Source organism: Melospiza melodia, chromosome 1 (assembly GCF_035770615.1).
Source record: "Melospiza melodia melodia isolate bMelMel2 chromosome 1, bMelMel2.pri, whole genome shotgun sequence".
In the NCBI taxonomy this organism is placed as follows: Eukaryota; Metazoa; Chordata; class Aves; order Passeriformes; family Passerellidae; genus Melospiza; species Melospiza melodia.
The window spans coordinates 21,732,443-21,751,784 of NC_086194.1; the positions used below are offsets into that span (position 1 = coordinate 21,732,443).

Sequence of the window (19,342 nt, forward strand, 5' to 3'; positions counted from 1 at the left end):
TGAACAAGATAATTTGTGGATAGGGAGGACAGTGCAAATGCTTGTCTTTATTCTTGGATTACATTAAGATTGTGTGGAAGGAACTGCATACTTGTAAAGCAAAGTGGAGCTATGTAGTTTACATTTGAAATTCTGTGTCTATGCCACTGGAAGTTACTTTGGGTTATATCCTTCCATACCATTGGGAATTCTAAGTGTTCTCCCTTGTTACATAGGCTTTGTGAGCTGTTGATTTTTTTAAATAAGAAACTACCACTAAAATATCCCTTCTTCAGAGTTAAATCCTGAATATTGAAATCACTAATCATCTTGTTGTTAATAAGCTTTGTGTGCTATGGTATCATTGGTTTTAAACTGAGAAATATTTACATTAATTTATTGTAATACACTGTGATAATGAAATCTATTCCTACTTAATATGTTTTGTATTCCAGATTATTTAAGAATTGGTCAAATATTATAAAATTTCATAGTGTATGTATGTGCCTTATATAATAACATAAGTGACAGGGTATGTGCTCAACAACTGCACAACTTCATACTTTGTTTGGCATCCTGAAACCAGCTGTGTTGAGCTAATATAGTCTTTTTATCTGAAAGTACTTTAAAGGATTTTAGAACCTATGTAAACATGAAGATACATTGTTAAAATATTGGTTTTCTTTAAATGTTCTAATTATCATTCATTTATAAAATCAATGGAAATTTTTTCATTAAACAGTGGATTTATTTTTATTAAGTCATATTTATGGATTTTTAAAATTGCATTTTTGTGATACTGAATTAATATAAAAATCTAGCATTTTTATTTCCAGTATGTAAAGCAAGCAAATTTCAAGTTGTTCTCATCAGGAGAGATGAGCAGGACAAAAGTACTCCTTCCAAATTATTGTCTCCTGAGCAGTTTCCCACTTGGAGCTCTTGAGTACAACTGATTGGAATTGTAGTTTCCAATTAGCTTTTGTGCCACAACATCTGTATTGATAAGACTTGCATAAAATTTGTGTAGAAGTTTGTGGAATAATCTTTAGCACACTTCTTGATTGTTTTATGTCACTATCAGCAAAATTGCCGAATAACTTTTCTTCTTTGGATTGAAATTTTCATTAATTTAGGTTCCAACTGGGTGTAGTATGGCTAAATATTTTCTCAGTAATCTATATCTGAAGTAAGAATGTTTTGTAAGTTTTCTTTGTGGGTTTTTTTTTCACCTCCATAGGACATGGCCCTTGTTGCTCCTGAGGCACCTTCAGAACAAGCAAGAAGAGTTTTCCAGACATATGACCCTGAGGGTAAGGGCTGTACTTTGTGCTGAAATAAGATTTTTTTAGTAGAAATGTACTTTTTAAGAGAGGAATGAAATGTCTGGTCCTTAAGAAATTTTCAGTGCAGGAGTCAATCTACAAGTGACATTGAGCACCCTGGTCTACTGGAAGGTCTCTGGGTCCACAACTGGCAGGTTGGAACTAGGTGATCTTTAAGGTCCCTTCTCACCCAAAACATTCCATAATTCTATGAAGAAATTACTGGAGAATTCTGCAGTAAGGGAATTTATGCAATAGGAAGTAGAGTTTTTAAAAAAGACATTTTTTAACCTTGTTACATTCTTTGTAGTTAACATAAAGCTTAAATAAAATTTATTTCTCCTATATTAAATTTTCATTAAAGAACTGATCTGATATGATTCATTCTTCATGAGATTTTGTTCTTGAGTGTATGCAGCATATATGGAAATTTTCTTATGTTTTGGAAAACAGAGGATGTCTAGCATTGAGGTACTATTTTAACTGATCAAAAGGGAAAAATGGTGCAGTTATTATCCCAAGGTATGTCGTGGAGAACTCTATACAAAGATAGATGCTTAATACTTGCTGAGAATTCAAAGTTTATGAGTAATAAATCCAGTTTCTGTATTGCACTTTTATTTTTATTTTTTTTAAGTGCCAGAAAAGCATTTGATAGCTCCTTTCCTTCTAGAACACCAAAATTTGCTTGCAAATTTTACATGTAAAGATAAGTTTGTATTTTTAAGTGAGATTTGTGCTGGAAAGCATTTTGTTTCTTTTTCTCACAAGAAACTTTGCTACTTCTTCAGATAATGGGTTTATACCTGACACACTGTTAGAAGATGTAATGAAGGCTCTGGACCTTGTTTCAGATCCTGAATAGTAAGTATAATAAAATTTAAATACTACAGAAGTATCAGTTAATGACATTAATTATCATTTAAGGCTTTTTTTTTCTTGATTCCATTTACCACATATGTATAAAAATTTTGGATTGATTTTGGTTTTGGATTTTTTTTCCTAGTTTGGATTTTTTTCATTCTGGGCACAGAGTGTTATTTTCAAATGTTAAGCTTGAAATTTAAGGGCAGGAATTAAAATTAAAATGGCTCTAACTTTGGTAGTAATAACTAGAAGAAAAAAAACCTTCAAACCTACTGCATTACTATATATTCAGGAGACAGTCAGGATTATATTTTTATATATTAATGTAGGTGAAATGGTGTGTCAGAAGAGCTAAGCAGTCAAGATATTCAGAGGGAAGTCTGGATTACCAGAATCTTTCTGCTGAGTTGGAAGCTGAAACTGCTTCAGTTACAGTTTTGTTTCCACCAGCACTCAGGACCTAGTAGTGCTTATAATTGCCATTTATTTTCAGAAATAACACATTGATTCCCAGGGTTGGAGTTAAATGTTTTAGCTCTAATACGGACAGATAAAACTAATATTAAGTGACAGCAGTTAACCCTCAATGTCAAAACTTACCATGTTTTGCGACTAAATGCTTAACCCAGAAAGGAGAGCCAAGCACATGCACTTTTTTACTGCTCCAAAAGTTGCTTCTGCTCTCTTGTAAACATTTGGTCTAGTTCAGTTGGGTCAAAACTGGAATGACTGTGGAGACTGTGAGTTTACTTACCAGAGCCATCTGAAATGTGGTTGAGCCTATTTTGTGTCCTTTCAAATGTTTATAGTGTAATTTATGATGAAGTTTACTGAGTTGTTCTCTGGAGGAGAGGAGTAAAAATTGAAATAAAGAGATACCCAAACCAAAAGAAAGTGCAAGGCAAAAGGCTCACATTCATATTATAACAATAAGTGGTGAAATTTGCAAAAGGCATTTTTTTAAAAGGAGAGGAAAGAAACAAAGGCATTGTTTAATAGGTCTGAGAAGATGACTTTCACCTTTTTGTTCTACTTTCTCAATTTTTTGTTCTACTGTCTCTGCAGAAAAATTCTCTCTTCGTTCAGTGTTTTTTCCATTTGGTTGTTTTTCTCTCAGAGCATTTGGGGCATAGCCCTGTCGTATTTTATTTGCATGGAATATAAAATATAAATTGATGTACAAAGAGCCAGTCAAAAGACCTGCTGCATTGAAAAGCCATGATCAAAACATGGAATATGCAGTCTTAAATCATCTCCTCTTAAATAAATATATGCCTATTGCTATTATCTTGAGAACCTACTTGTTTGGGCTCTAGATGTTCTGTCTTTTTGGTGTGGAACACAAGTATAAATAATGTATTTCAAACTCCATACAGGCTTTTTTGCTTGTTTTTTGTTTGTTTGTTCTTAAGTAAAATTAAAGGCCTTGCCTCCAAATGTATTTTTTAATTTTTTGATTATCTAATCCAAGGCTTTAAGTTTCTCAGAATCTCAGAATGTATAAAGATCAGACCTGATTAGAATTGTAGAACTGTAGAGGGGAAAACTATAGAGCAGACATGAATTAGCAAGGTGACTTAGCCAGTACTGAATGTCATTGCATGTGTTTTTAGTAAAATTTTTTAGTGTTTTAATAAATGTATCTGAGAACACACCTGTCTCATTTGTTTTGCCTGTTTCTAAAAACCATTTTATGCCCTTTAGGGCACTGATTAAAACACATCTGTCAATGTAGATTTAGCTTGCTCAAAACATTTTATGCTCTCTATTTGACCAGTAGTGGAGGCTTTTGTTCCCACACACTTCTCAGCAATACCAGTACAAAGGCCATTGCCCCAACACTGGGAATCTCTGGAGTTCAGGTGCCAAGCTTTGCACTGAGGAGACTGAAACACAATCACAATTTCAGTAGCTCTGCTGTGGTACCAGTAACAGTGAAAGGTGTTAATGATTTGCTGAAGGAAAAAACCTCACTTGAAACACAGCACAATCCAAGTTTATTAAACCTACCCTCCTGCTTAACTGATTGAATTTTGTACAGTGGCTATATTTAAAATCTTACATGGTACTGTATTTTTAAACAGTTCTTGTATTTCTTTACTGAGTACATACCTTGCTTTAATTTTATTACATAATTTTAAGTACATTTTTAAAATAATCTGTTATGGTTCTGTTTGCAAACACAATGTTTTTGCAACTCTGCTGCAGCATTTCAAGAATTTGGGCAAGTTTCAAGCAGCCACTGACATAGCCAAAATTTTGTACTTTGAGAGCAGTGAGAATGAGGAATAGAAGGATTGAAGTCCAATATCTTACAAGTTCTCAGTCGTGGTTTCACTTAAGTAGAGATTTTTTAAAAAAATAATAAATTAGCATTGTTTGTAGGATACCACATTCAGTGTTATGAATTTTAAAATTCTTCTCCCAAGGACCTTAATGAAGTCACTCTCTTCAGATTTGCATAATACATCCTCTGTGTGTTAAGGGAGAAACAAAAAGAATTCAAATAACTTACTACTAGTTCTATGTTAGGACCAAGAAAAGTGTAAAGATGAAGAAACATAAGTGGTAACAAAAAAGACAAAATGCTTTTGTGCAACAACCAAGACCTTGGAAACTACACCTTCTGCTCACAGCTCCCAACAAAAGAGACCTGGGTGTTGGTTAAAGGCCTAAGTAGTAAAAGAGACATCTATGAGAAACTGAGTGTGTCGTCTGAAAGGAAAATGTAGTGTGTACACTAAAAAAATTGGAAGAATCTGGATTTATGGAATGTTAAATGAAAATTAAATATAAAGCAGAGTTAAAATCTGTAGACTAATAAATAAAGTTATAAAACAAAAACTAGTAGTATTCTTCTGAGCCCATCAGTGCTAAGGGGCCTGCAAGAGGTTTGTAGTTCTGATAGATGATTCCCAATGTTTTAAAAGTATTCAAAGTCAAGTGGAAAAGTGCAGTGAGTTCTTCATATTCACCAGAGAAGATGGTAGGGGGCAGTTCTCCTCATCACTGGAGAAGATCAAAGAGTGGTTCCATACTTAAACCTTTGGATGGGTGGTCAGAGTAATTAACATTCTGAAGTGTCAAAATAAGTAAAACAATGCAAAGTCCTGAAGAAACATCAGACTGACATTGCTGAACTCTTTTAGGTTACCTGCCACTGTGAACTGTGCTGGTACCAAAGAGTACAGGAATGAGAAAGGTGACAAATGAGCAATAGGACTTAGAAAAGATTTGAAGGCCAGTCTAGAGAAAATTGACATGTAAATGTTTAATGTGTAAACATGGAATAGGAAGGAACATTTTTCATAGATAAAGAATTGATCAAGGAATAAAAATGTCACTTTTTCCTTATAGAGGGAGATAATTAAAGGGATTTTTCAGGAATTTGTATTAACTATATGAATTTTGTTATTTTATCAGCAGGATTTGACAGTAGGGATTTGTATGACTGTGGGTGATAAAAATGTGTTTGAGATGTTAAAAAAAAGTGTGTAAGAGCAGCAGAAGTTACTAGAGGATATGGGAACAGAGAAGTGCCGATAAAGTAAATGTAGATTGGTTGCTCAGGAGATAAAGCAATGCTGATTTCACACTGTGGGTCTGTGAACTAGATATTACTGGTCAGGAAACAGATCTTGAAATTTAAACTCATAGTGATAGCCAGACACATGGAGCAGGATTCATAGGAGTTACGTCATTGTATAAATGCCTGATGTTTCACTCCTTCTTGGGAAAAGAATTTTATAGAAAGCTACCAACAGGGCTAATTAAAGATCCAGAATGCCATTAGTGCAAGGAAAAGCTAGGTTGGAACTGTTTGACCTGAAAAAGATAGACAACCACTGACACAGTAAATAGGGAATGACTATTAATTGCTTTACACAATACAAAAATGAGGTGTCATCAAACTGAATTAGGTGACAGAGAAGACACTTATTCCCACAACCCATAGTCTAATTTGTATTTTTTGAGTGGAGTTTATTAAGAGCAGAAATGTAGATGGATTCAAAGCCATTTAGGCACATGGATGGAAAGAAAAATATATATCTTTGTGTTTTAGATACTGCCTGTCACTGAAGATGTCTTTGAGCAGCAGACTGCTGGAAAGGGGAGGGTAAACTCAGGATGTGTTTGTGCCCTGTTGTTCTCTGTTGTGAGCACCCACCACTGAGCAGTGTCAGGAGCAGGATTCTGGGCCAGGCGCTCTGTTGGTTTGACCCAATGAGGACGTTCCTGTGGACGGTACAGCTTGTAACTCGAGCACAGGGCTAGGTAGATGCAATAGATCCAATCTGCTGCCTGTAGAAATACACTGCTTAAATAGATATGTAGTCTTACAATTGACCTTCGTTTGCAGTGACCTGAAATTAGACTGTAGTCATGCAGTAAGGCTTCCAGATTAGTATTGTTAGTATTTCCATTGTTTGTTGGTTCTGGCTTCTTTGATACCGAGTACGTGATGTAAATAAGAAATGGATCTGTTAAATTTAATTTTATTTCAGCGTACTTAGAAAATCTTGGAAGGTTTTCAAATCTCTGTTTAAAAACAGGTTGTTTGGCAGTGACAGAGCTATATTTCAAAGATGGCTGGGTTTTGTATCTTTAAAGAATGCTTACAAGACAGCAAAATGCCTTTTGGGCTGTAAACCTGGTTTTAGATTATACGGCTTTCAAATTATTTTACCAAATATGGTGGTCCTTCAGAATTATCACTTATTTAATTTAAAATAACAGATTACTTTTACTTAAAAATAACCATGTTTTGGCAACTTGCATGCCATTCTGGTGCAGTTGTCACTTAAGATTAAAAATAGAATAGTATTGCTATACTTGGCAGTCAGTACTGTGGTAGCACAGCATAACTTAGTCATGCAAGAAGAAAAGTGTCTTACTCATACTTTTATATTCAATGTTTTTATCTTAGTGTAAACCTCATGAAGACCAAATTAGACCCAGAAGGACTGGGCATCATACTACTGGGTCCCTTTCTGCAAGAATTTTTCCCTGAGCAGGTAATCAATATATATTCATTGCTGCAGAGCATTGTCTGTTCTGTTTGGCTTTTAGATTCATTGAAAACTTTCATGAATATCACAAGAGTAAATGTTAATAAGTATTGCATTCATTCAACTCAGCTGATCAGCAGATAACTTCTGTATTCCACCACAAAAGGTAGACTTCTGTTTTCTGTAACATGTCCTTGACTTTGTCAGCTTTACACTGGAACGGAGCTCCATTTTTCTAAATTTAACTTCAGGAAATATATAATAATTTTGACTATGACATTGAATTGTTTCCATACTCAGAAAGTTCATCTGAGTTTGGTTTTTCCTGAGAATAAATGACCATACTGGTTTTATCAATATTAAAAAGGTTGCTTGCAAGTGCGAAAAGGTTGCAAACATTATTAAAACTATTTTTAATAGCTTAAAATAGTTTAATAATTTAAAACAATTTTTATGTACATTTCTTGATAATGTGAAATTTTTGACAGTTTAACAAAAATTCATTATAGACTTAGATTTAACATATGTGGAAATTAGGGTTTTGGAAAATTATTTTCAAGCTCTCGGTCTGTTGTATATATTCTTTAAGACTGCACCACTAGTGAGAGGCAGGTGTTAACTTAGCACTGCTTTGTTAACTTTCCCCTTTGCCTTGGATCACATTTTCCTGCTCTCACACTGCCTCCCTGCCACCAGGAGCCTCTTTAAACAGATTTGTGGTAAACCAGAACAGGAAGCTGGTCTGGGTAAGAGCTCAATTTACATGTGTGTAGGGCTTGTTCCATGGCCATGCACATGCTTGTATTGGCAAAAATGAGCAGGTTTACCTGAGGCAGAAGAAAAGGCTGGTGGAAGAAGGAGAAGGGCTGAGAGGAGTACTTCTTTAAAAGCTTTTTAGCTTAATGTGTCACTGAAGCTATGTGGCTTACTTTTTACAATCAAGGAAAAGTGAAACTGATGGGTTTAAGTCCCTTTAGCAAGATTCTTTTTGTTAGGATTGTGCAGCACTGGGTATAACATTCTGTACTATGAAACATTCTAGTCAGTCAGTAGACACTGGAAATGCACTGCCAAAGATGGTAGGGACTAAATATATCATATCATCCAGAGGCTTTCATCATTTGGAGGAAAGAGAAGGAGGAGTTAGTGCTCATTTTCTCTGGCCTTTTAGAATTACATCCACATTGTATTTTTGCCAACTGTTTCTTCTTCCTTTCATTTGTTTATACAGAAGTGGAAATATATGTACAATTGAATATAATTTATTTCTTACATTTATAATACATTTGCAAATCTAGAAGACTCCACTGCTTCATTTTAGGCCCCAGATGCTTAGAATGAAGTTCAGAATGCCAAAGAACATCCTCCATAATTGGCTGTGCCTAAGATGTCAAGTACCGTGGGCCATAGGGAGGTGGAGGAGACAACAGCCCCATTGTATGGGGCTGCTGCCTCTCATAAGGGCATCAGTGACTGAAGAAGGGAGGCTGGAGAACAAAGCACAGTGCAATCATGGGCAGAACCCTACCTTGGTCACCTTGGTGGAGGAACTCTGCCTCCTGTTAAAGTTGGAGCCCTGGAGTCAATGCCTGTCTGTCAAGTGCTAATTCCCTGCTGTGTGTGATTCCTCACCACTCAGTTTTTCCTGTCCTGTTAAACCTTCACTGGCTCCAAGAAAAAACATGGGAATTGTTACTGCCTTATGGGTGCTGTTTGAGCAATCAGCATGTTATAGACTGGAACCTGCCAGTATCCATTTGATCAATCTGTACTCTGTGCATCAGGTAGCAGTAGCCCTTACCCATACTGACACCTTGCTCAGAATTCTTTCTGAAAGTGAAATTCTGCAGAAATGATGATGAATATCTTTGAAAGTCTTTCTTTCAAATACTGTGAGGAAATAGCAGATACCAGTGGTGGTTGGAATTCCTGATTTTAGTATTTGAACATCTAGCTAGGGCTCAAGAGATTCAGATTAGATTCCTTTGCTGAGAATATTCAAACTCCTATTCTTACTCTCCTAAAAAGTACTCAACTCCCATCTCAAAAGCAGAGAGGTATCTCAGCTTTCCTTCTGAAAGCTGTTGGCTTAGAAAAAATTATTCAAAGCTATTCAGCTAATTATTCAAAGACTCCTTACTACTTAGGGCAGTCACCTGGAGAGGAGGATTCCTGAATTCCATGCTAGCTGTTTTTTTTTTTTTTTGGAAACAATAACTGCACAAAATTCTTAACTTCCATGGCACAGGAACTGGGAAACAGCATTTCTTTCCCTTCTGGGTGAGCATTACTTCCTCAGGGAAATGAATGTGTCCTGTTTCCATCCCAGGAAGGCTTAATTTTATTTATCTCTCTAAAGCAACTTCTGTAAGCAGAGTTACCTCTTACCTTCCTTTTCACCACCCTCATTCCACTGAATAGCCTGGATGGCTATGAGAGACCCATAGAAAGACAGAGTTTGTGAATCATTCAAGAGCAGAAAAATGAATGAGGGTTTTGTATTCTGATGGATGTACTGTAACCTGAGCAGATTTATTCTCATTCCAGCCTTTACTTCCATGCTCAAAAAAGGGATAAGCTTTTGTTTGGAGCCTGGTCCAGTAGGCATGAAAGAACTGATACTACACTTATTTGTGTTTCCTGGTTCAGTGAATCCAAAGCTTTCAGTCCTCTTAGGACTACAGCATTTAAACACCTGGAATGGTAAAGATCGCCAGAGCCAGTAGCTTTGCTGTTGGACCTTGGCAGAACCAGTGTCTTCAAAATTAGTATGGTTAGGCAGGCATGGGAGTCTATGAGCTTTTTAGCTCTCACAGGGAGGGCTGGAGATTGGATCTGGTCCTTAGTAAAAAACTTTGTGCTGTCCAAACCATCATAAATAAACATGCATGTGACTACTGCATAAGGTGTCTGACATTAAAAATCAGGATGGCTTCTCCATAGTCAGTGCTGAAGTTGTACTTCAGATTGTCCAGGTGAACATAGAAAATCATGGCTTGCTCTTGGGGGCATTACTCATTAATTTACTGAGAACTGTGCTTTTATTTCTAATAAGAAAGGTAAAGTGAAGGTTTTGTCACCTAAAAGAAATGGCACTTTTTAACAGTTTTCTCAAGTCTTACTCGTTGAACGCATCTGTCTAGTTGTAAAGAGAAGAGAATCAAGGCACAATGGATGCCACATGAAATTAACTGTCTTCTTTCTATTAGGACTCCAGGGTTTCAGAGTCATTCACTGTTTACCATTACAATGGACTGAAGCAATCTAATTATAATGAAAAGGTAAGATTTACAATTAAGCCCTAATAAAGTCACAAAGCAAAACCGAATATAGTTAAAGTCAAAATACTCTACCTTGAAGGAGACTTTTTATAAAACTATTATTTTGATTATTTTCTTGCAAAATTATACATTTGGAATTGGAAACTTCTTTGTGCTCCTAATCATATTTGAGCTATACTGGACTGCTTGGCCAGACCACATCTCTGAAACTCTGCATTTTGGAAAGAGCACTTCTCACACCTACATGTCATAAGGGGGGGTCTGAACTGCAAGGGACACTGAAGATGTAACACACATAAAGTGCAACTTCTAGAAGTAACTCAACATCTAATTTAGGTTGTTTAGAATTTTTTGTGAATTTTTTAAGTAGTACATGCTCACATCAAAAAATGAGTATTTTTTTTCCAGCCATTTACAGAGGAAACAAAGATGACCTGTTTCATTTTCAGCATTCTTGAAAAAGGGGTGTACCAGACATAATATGACTGCTTCTAAGTTCCTGAAGGAGAATTTAGAGTAAAAGATTGTAAGGCATTAAGAGACATAAGGAGCAAGGAAGACTTAAGTAAGACTTCTTCCAGAAAATTTACCTGCTCGGTCTTTGGAATAGCTTTTAATTAAGACCTTAAAATTAGCCCTGTGAAATCTCCAGCGGTTCCATACCCCAAAATGTAAGCAGAAGCATTCAAAGATGAGGGTTTTTCAATTTCATACTTCCATTTAATTAAAAAAGGAAGTATGTAAAACTTCACAGATTTGATGTGTGTGGGATTCACATTCTCTGAACTTGATAGAAGCAGAGAAAAGAATGCTTGAAACAATTCTTATCTCATTCGCTGCTCCTCTTGTTATTCACAAGTGGAATGCATTGTGGAAGATTGTTTACCTGAAGGGAGTTGGTAATTGGATTCTGGTGAGAATGTTTTGATCCATTGGCCAATTGGATCCCTGTGAGTGTGTTGGGACTGTTGGCTGACAGTCGTGAGATTCTGTGCAGTTGGTGCTTGTGCAGACTAAGTTTAGCTGTAGTGTAATAAAGTAATTAATTAGCCTTCTGATATCCATGGAGTCCTCCTCGTCATTTCTCCTGGACATCAGGCAAAAATATCACCGATAGATGTGTATCATAACCAGTCCTCTCCTGGCCTGGTGAAAATGATCATCTCACCTCCCATTTCTTGAGCAGGCTGACAGAGTTGGGTTTGCTTTGCCAGGTGATGTATGTGGAGGGCACAGCAGTTGTGATGGGCTTTGAGGAGCCCATGCTGCAGACGGACGACACCCCGGTGAAGCGCTGCTTGCAGACCAAGTGGCCGTACATAGAGCTGCTCTGGAGCACGGACCGATCCCCTTCCCTGAACTGAGCTGGCCAGGAGCAACACCAAACTGCAGCTCACTGTGTGGAGTTATACACTGGTATCACTGAGGAATTGTAAATAATGATTACAAACACTTTTTCAGTGTTAATTGGAATATTTAATTTTTTAATCAGATTGATTTCTATTATAATAGTTTGTCTTTTTTGGCCACTGTAGTACTGTTAATGTGAGTTATCCTAAAACAAAAAGCCTACTTACAAAGTCTTACCATTATTTTGCCATCTCATGAAGATTTGAAAAATTCTGATATTGCAGAATCTGCATATTAGATGTCAGATCTTTAAACATAAAACATATTCAGCTTTCTCAGAATCATATAGGCATGTTTTATTATTTAAATTATATTGGCTTACATTACAGTACCATAATGTGTGGACTAGACTGGCCTTTGCACTGGATATGTTTTAATGAGTTTAAATTTTCTGCAGTTTTTCCTAAAATCTAATTTTACCTAAAGAGCTTGCACAATGTGACATAAAGAAGATACATTTTTAGGAATAAGTATAATTCTTAAATACTCTTTCTTGGCAGTTGTATATTACTGTGGCTTAGTTATTGGGCATGTTAAAAGTGAACAGAAAATCTGATGAAAACATAGATATATTAATATTTATTTGAATTTGTATAAAGGAAATGTAAAAACAGCAAAATTTCTTGTTCTATAATCTTTAAACTATTCAAAACTTACAATATTGCCAAATACCTCTTCTTAATCTGTCCAAACAGCAGTGTAAGCCAGCATTACTGTATGTGTTAAGTGCATGAGAACATCTGTTATTACATTATTATATTCCTTTATTTATTATCAACTTCTTAGCCCTAAAATAAAATCTTTTCCTTGAATCATATATTATTTAAAGTTTGATTTACTTGGACTTGTTTGCTGCTTCTCTGAGTTGATGAAAAGGAACCACAGGTTTAGAAATTTTATAAATAAAGGTCAACTTTAAAGTTGAATGCATCTTGGGGGAGAAAAAGGCAACACCAAAAGGTAATTTCCTAACTTCTGGAATTACCATGACTGTTCCTTATTGCAGACTGACAGCAGAGTATCGTAGTATTAAAAGAGTATTTTTGTTAGATTTCTTTTTCTGAAAAAAAAATCCTTTGCAGATTACAATGATTTGAAAAGATTCCTTAATTGGACTCGCTTTATTTAGAATGCAAGTATTCTGTCTTGCAGTATAGGCTTGACATTAAAAACTTGTGCAACAGTGGTATTACTGCTGAAAAATATAGATATATAAGGAGAATGTCCTTGTCAAGTATGGAATTTTATTTTTCAAAAAATGCTCAAGCTTGATAGGTACTCGTTTCAGCTGGTTTTACACATTTAAGATAAATGTCTTTAGACTTCCACTGACACCTTGGAAGGGGAAAATTCACTTTTCTTGCTTTTTCTCTTGAATTTTGGTGTCTGTCCTTGGCTTGTACTAGAGTGTCTCACACCAGATTTTGCACTGAATCATAGCTTGAACCTGTTAAAATGTGCATCTGTTTTTCTAGCCCACTCTCAAAAAATTGATGTTCTATCTCACAGGAAAAAAAAAAAAAAAAAAAAAAACAACTAGAAGCCCCGCTGATGAGAGATCTGTCTTTAAGCATTAGTCTGGATTAGAAACTTCTGCTGTACTCTAGAGACATTTAGCTGATGATGGTGTGATAAAAGAACCCTCATTCCTGTATCCTCTTTTCTTCATACTGCCTAGCTGTTAAAGGCCTGGATTCTGGTTTATTTCACTTATTTTTGGATACAGAGGCTAACTAGCAGTGCTTTATGGCATTCAGGCAGCTCATCTGAGAGCCTCAGCCAAGTGAAGCTCTCTGGCCTTCCTTCTGCCATGAGCACAATGGGAGAGATTCTGCCTGCATGGAAATTTGCTTTTTGTCCCCTAAAACAAAGTGGTTATTTAGATGGCAGACTTAAAATGCAGGACATTAATGTTTGCTACATTTGATTTGCTTTCACAGAAAAATATCTAGAAACCCATATAAAGGTTGTTCTGCTCTAAGTGCTGCCTATGTGTGTGTGTGTATATATATATTACAGTTTGCAAATTGAGACCTAGTCAGTGAAATCAGAGCACTCTATGGGATTAAATGCATGCTGTAAGTAACCAGAGCAAATTGATAATGCTAACTGTAAGAAAGTGTGTGAGCTAAATATGCAAGTAAATGACATTTTGATTAATACTCTAGGGGGTTTTATGTATTGCAGAATCGTTCAATTTTAATTGCAAAGGAAAGGTCAGTATCTTCTGGGAGACAACTACTATCCTAGCTGGAAACATGGTGCAGTTAGCAGGATGTTGGACAGTTGGTCTGGAAAACTGGGCTTTCCTTCCCATGTCTCAAAACCCTTTGAGACAGAAGATACATGTTGGTGTCTTTTTGCTCTAAATTAACTTTCATAAAAAAGAGATGGGGGAGAGAAAGGGGTCTGCTGCTGGGTAAATGGTAAAAGAAGTTATTCCCACGTCATTGTGTATACTGGGGTTCACAGTCAGGCAGCTCCAAATAAGTTATCTAAGTAAATAATGGAAAGACTACTTCCAGTGCTTCATGAGTTATATTTGAAGGCTGGCAGCTACCAAATCCATATTTGCTTTGTTGAAGTCTGAACTGTTTAAAGGTAAGCAGCCAGTACAAACCCAAATCAAAATGTCCTTGTTAGAATAGGATACTGTTTCAATAGGCAAAGGGCCCTTTGAGACAGTGAATCACTTAAGTACAGGCTGGGCATTTTGGGGTTTTGGATGCTTTTGTTAAGTTCTGTTCCTTCAGAGAGTTACAATTTATGCTTATCTGGTTCATGTATATGCTTTCTCTTATCTCTTCAGTTCTTGGGTGGGTGAGTTTAGGTTAAAGAAGCCCAAGATGGGTCTTGATGGAGCAGGAAAGTGTGGGAGTCAAAATCCATTGGGCGAGAGGAATGGCTGTGTCTCTACATCAGTTCCCATGCAGAAACAAGAACCTCCCTTAGTGCAGCACACTCATTTGCTGTCCACCCCAGATGATGAGTATCTGCAGTCAGGCTGTGGACAGCTACTCTGGATTCTCCTGCTTTGCAAGCAAGGCTGCTCAGCACAAAACATCCAGCATGTTCTGGAGAGCACCTGCAGCTTCTCCGTGCTGCAGCTCTGCTGCTGGAGACAGCCAGAGGTGCAGTGGGAAGGAACACTGCATCCCCAGCTTCCTCTGCAGCATCCTGTCCTTTGGGATCTCACACAAAGTCTCTGCTTTCACCAGCATGGGAAATTGGCCCATTAGACTCCCTTTTACATTGATTTTGTGTGGTTAATACCTGTAACTAATGAAAAATCAGTATTTCCACAGGATCTCTTGAAAATAAACTGATTTTTCTGTGGACTATATGTGATTGATAGACTGATTTAATCTACTCAATATAAAATTAGCTTTAACACTTTTCATGTAGGAATTACTTTTGCTAAGATTTTTAACTTGGACAGTGTTCCCAAAGGTAAGGTTCAAAGAGGAATGCTGAACATCTTTTGTCAGCATGTCATCCTGGATTCAAACTCACTCTCTTTGTAATGCATGGTCACATCCTCATTTTATCCTCTTGCAACACAAAAATACTGTCTATGTAGTTACTCCAGCTACAGTTCAGGAGAAGGCTTCTGGCCTACAGAAACAAAACTAGGAAACAATTGAAAGGTAGGTTTTCTGTAGGAATTGGACATTTCAGCTTCTGTACCACCATATTTTGAAAGGATTTAACAGTAAAACTATCACTAATTTTGATAAGATTTATGCTCAAAGCCCATACGATTCTTTGAAATACTTGTTCCTCTAAATAATAGCATAAATAACATTAAAGCTGTGATAATGGACCCTCCTACAAAAATATTAATATTTAAGTTTTGCCTCAGCAAATCTTTCCATAGAAGATTAGTCATCTATTTTTAAGACTGGAAACACCATAATAACATACTAACATCACTAACTGCACATAATATTAGCTATAGAAATTCACACCATGAATCTTATATTTTTTTCATAAATTGCTTAATCCCACATCTGACCTTCCATTTATTCTGTAAGGTAGATAATGATTTTTAGACTCTTGGCTAGATGTTCTTATGAAAACCCTCTGTCCTGGCTCCAGGTGTGGTTCTAGAGCCTATTAAGACTTTTTAGTTAGGTATTCAAAGGAATTAATGTATCAGACCACAGGTATGCTGAAGTGCAAGCTTCAGTCTACTAGCAACTGGGGGAGCTGCTTACCTCTTATGCAGTGCAGATCAGTGTGCAAACTCCAAATATTACTGAAGTCCAAGGAAAGCAAGATGTGAAATAAGCTTCTAGTGATCAGAACAGGTCCAGCTTGTTTAGGGAAACGCTGCAAATTCTTAGAAACATAAATTGTTTATCTCTTTGAATTGATTTGGAATATCCTGCATGCATATGTCTCTACTTTATAGAGAGAAAAAAAAAAAAAGGACAAGAGTAATGGGGGGACTGCTGTAGGTTAACACTTTGGGGGTAGAAGGACCTTGAAAGAGAGTTCCTTCTTTTCATGCTGCCCTGCCTTCCTACAGGTTTTAGCACTGATAGCCATTTGAAGCACTTTTTTACTTTTTAAAACTTACTCAAAACAACCAGGTTAGGTGGCATGTGTTTCTAACTGAAAGGCAGGTACATGAGAACTGCCTGTGCCTTATGCCTCTTCAGCTTCATTTGTGTGAACACTCACCTATCAAACTGTGCTAATTACTGAATTTTAACTGTTTTGAATGGATCAGTAAAAGTGGCTACAGCACCAGAATGTGCTGCCTTCTCACTTCTGAGTGCCACTGCTCTGGGCTGCAGTCTGAGCAGTTCTCTGAGCCCCAGAAACTACATTTGTGACACTCAGCCTTGGAACTGATTGCTGTGCTAAAAAGGAGCATTATTATCATCATCATCATCATTATCATCATTGTTTAGCATAAGGTAACACAAATTCTAAACGCATTCAATTGCCTTAAAACTGCATGACTTTTAAGAGTAGGTGTTAATCCTAAAGTCATTCAGAAGTACCTCACTTCTAAATTTATTACTGGTGCTTAGAGCTGTAAGAGAAACTTGTACAATGCAAAATAATACAATATTGTCAATGGTGTTTCACTATTAACCAAATAAATTGGGCATAAATACAAGGCAGGCAAGGGATACTACAAGCCTGTGGGGACAGCTAAGGGTCACACAGTTAATGCTGGAAATAAATACACAGTTCCATTTTTGTGAAAAGGAATGTCAGTCTTATCTGAATAATCCTGCCATAAAGCACTTAAAATAAAACAAACACAAAAGTAAAGTAACTGGAGCCTCACAACAAAACAAACTGCTCTCAACTGCTTTCATAGGTGATCTAATGTAGCATGTTTATAAATGGATTTTTTATTATTTTGATCTTTCTCTGATTCTGTTTGGACACATCTGCCTTATAAATGCTGAAAAACAATTCTCTTTCCTTGTTGTCACTGAGCTCATTACATGGAAAATAAAATGTTTCTCCTTTTCTTCCTACCTTTGCGTTGGCCAGAAAAAAAATGCTGATAATGCTGTCCCCTCAAGATGTGAATGTGATGGCACACAGCTTTGTAGGTGAATGGAGCATTTCAGGCAGCATTTTATTCTATACATTCTTAACAAAACGAAGTGAAACTCTGCTGTGGAGCTTGCAGGGGCAGAACAGCTCAAGACAGGAGTTATACAGCCCCATCCTTTTTAATTACTTTTGCGAAGAAATTACCAGAGGAGCTTTCTAAAAGCACCGTTCCGTCCTGTGCCCCGTTCAATAGGTTATTTCTGTGGGCAGAGCGGCACGACCTGCGCCTGCACGGAGCTGTGCTGAAGGCTCTGCTCGGAGCCAGTGCGAGGTGCCCCCCTCAGCTCAGGAGGGCTCCGCGTAGCCAGGCACTCACGGGGAAACCTGGAGAGCAGCAGCGGAACCGCAGCTTCGAGCCCTGAAGCCTTCTGAACTCTGTGCCCGGCTCTGCGTCTTTCCCGTGGTTAGAAGTTTTGCTCGTTGCTGGGATTTTTTGGTTTCTATTTAATAACGGCCATGCCGAGCAACCAAATAACTATCTGAGGGAGGTTTACATTTTTTCAATGCACTTCAGTTTCCTAAAAGAGATTTCCAAGTATCAGGCTCTTCAGTTCAAACCCTTGAAAATTATGGAAGCCGAGAGAAGTTCAGCTTGAAACCACCAGCCCACACTCCGGCATCTCCCCCCGTGAACACGACCGCCCCACAGCCGCTGGGCAGTCGCGGGGTGTCCGGCTTAGCCGGCGTTTGCCGCAGATTCCCGGCGGAATTCCCGGCGCTCGCTTTCCGCAGCCCCGCTGTGAGGGCAGCGCGGTGAGGGCAGCGCTGCCCCGCCGCCGGCCGTGCGCCGCCAGGGGGCGCCCGAGAGCGCGTCCCCCGGGGGGCGAGCGGGACCGAGCGGGGCCGAGCCTCCCGCGCCGCCCCCCGCCCGCGCACGGCGGCAGCCGGACCGCGCCGCTCCGCTCCGCACCGCTCCACCCTGCTCTGCACCGCACAGCACCGCACGGCACCGCACGGCACCGCACGGCCGCCGCACCTCTCCGCCCCGCTCCGCTCCGCACGGCCGCCGCACCACTGCGCTCCGCTGTGCCAGCGGGAGCCGGCCGTGGAGGCGGCGAGGATGCTGCCCCTCAGCCGCGGGCGGCCCCGCCGCTGGCAGCGCCCCCTGCTCCTCCTGTCAGCGCTGCTCTGGGCGCCGGCGCTGGTGGCTTTCAACCTGGACGAGGAGAAGCTGACGGTGTACAGCGGGCCCCCGGGCAGCTACTTTGGCTACTCGGTGGACTTCTACATCCCCGACCCCAGCACGTGAGTGCCGCGCCGGGGCGGCGGGGCCGGATCGCTGAGGGAAGGCGGCGGGCGAGCGGCGGCGTCGCGCACGGGGGTGACAGCGCCCATCGCCCGCCTGTCCCGATCGATGGCCCCGGTGACCTCCCGGTGTGTTTCGCAGGGTCAGTGTCCTGGTGGGAGCCCCCAAAGCCAACACCTCGCAGCCGGACATCGTGGAAGGAGGAGCGGTGTACCACTGCGCCTGGCCCGGCGCCCGGTGCCGGCAGATCCCCTTCGACAACACCAGTGAGTGCGCGGCTGTCCCGCGGGGCTCTGCCCGGGAACCCTCGGCTCCTCCGCCGTCCCTGTACTTGGGCTTTGATCCGAGTGTCTGCCCTCGGATAGAAACCCCGCTCCTGGGAGCCTGAATGCATGTGCTCCTGCAGGGAAGGGTTTAATGGTCCCCAGAGAAATAACAGGATTGTGACCTCCAGGATCAGTAGTTCATCTTAATAACTGCCTTTTTTTCCCTTCTTCTCCCTCTCTGCTGAAAGATATTTGTGGCAGATTCCTGCTTTTGAAAATACTTTTGCATGTTCAGAAGGCAAAGCCCCAAAAGCCTTGTCTCACACTTCTCTGAACCACAGAAATAACAGGATTTCTAGTGTTTGCTGTTATTTTC

General features: G+C 39.0%; 2 protein-coding genes across 4 annotated transcripts in view; both read left to right on the forward strand.

Annotated features, from left to right (window-relative positions):
* MINDY3 (MINDY lysine 48 deubiquitinase 3) overlaps nt 1–12,688 on the forward strand; it is a 46,206-nt gene extending 33,518 nt beyond the window's left edge. For all 3 annotated transcript variants that reach the window (XM_063150621.1, XM_063150630.1, XM_063150639.1), the window contains exons 11-15: nt 1,220–1,292; nt 2,096–2,168; nt 7,099–7,186; nt 10,390–10,461; nt 11,676–12,688. In XM_063150621.1, coding sequence (XP_063006691.1) covers nt 1,220–1,292; nt 2,096–2,168; nt 7,099–7,186; nt 10,390–10,461; nt 11,676–11,825 — 456 coding nt within the window. In that variant the 3' untranslated portion in view covers nt 11,826–12,688. The remainder of the gene's footprint in view (nt 1–1,219; nt 1,293–2,095; nt 2,169–7,098; nt 7,187–10,389; nt 10,462–11,675) is intronic.
* Nucleotides 12,689–18,514: 5,826 nt separating this feature from the next.
* The window catches only part of ITGA8 (integrin subunit alpha 8), a 115,728-nt gene continuing 114,900 nt past the window's right edge, over nt 18,515–19,342 (forward strand). The window contains exons 1-2 of the mRNA XM_063150608.1: nt 18,515–18,699; nt 18,842–18,966. Coding sequence (XP_063006678.1) covers nt 18,515–18,699; nt 18,842–18,966 — 310 coding nt within the window. The remainder of the gene's footprint in view (nt 18,700–18,841; nt 18,967–19,342) is intronic.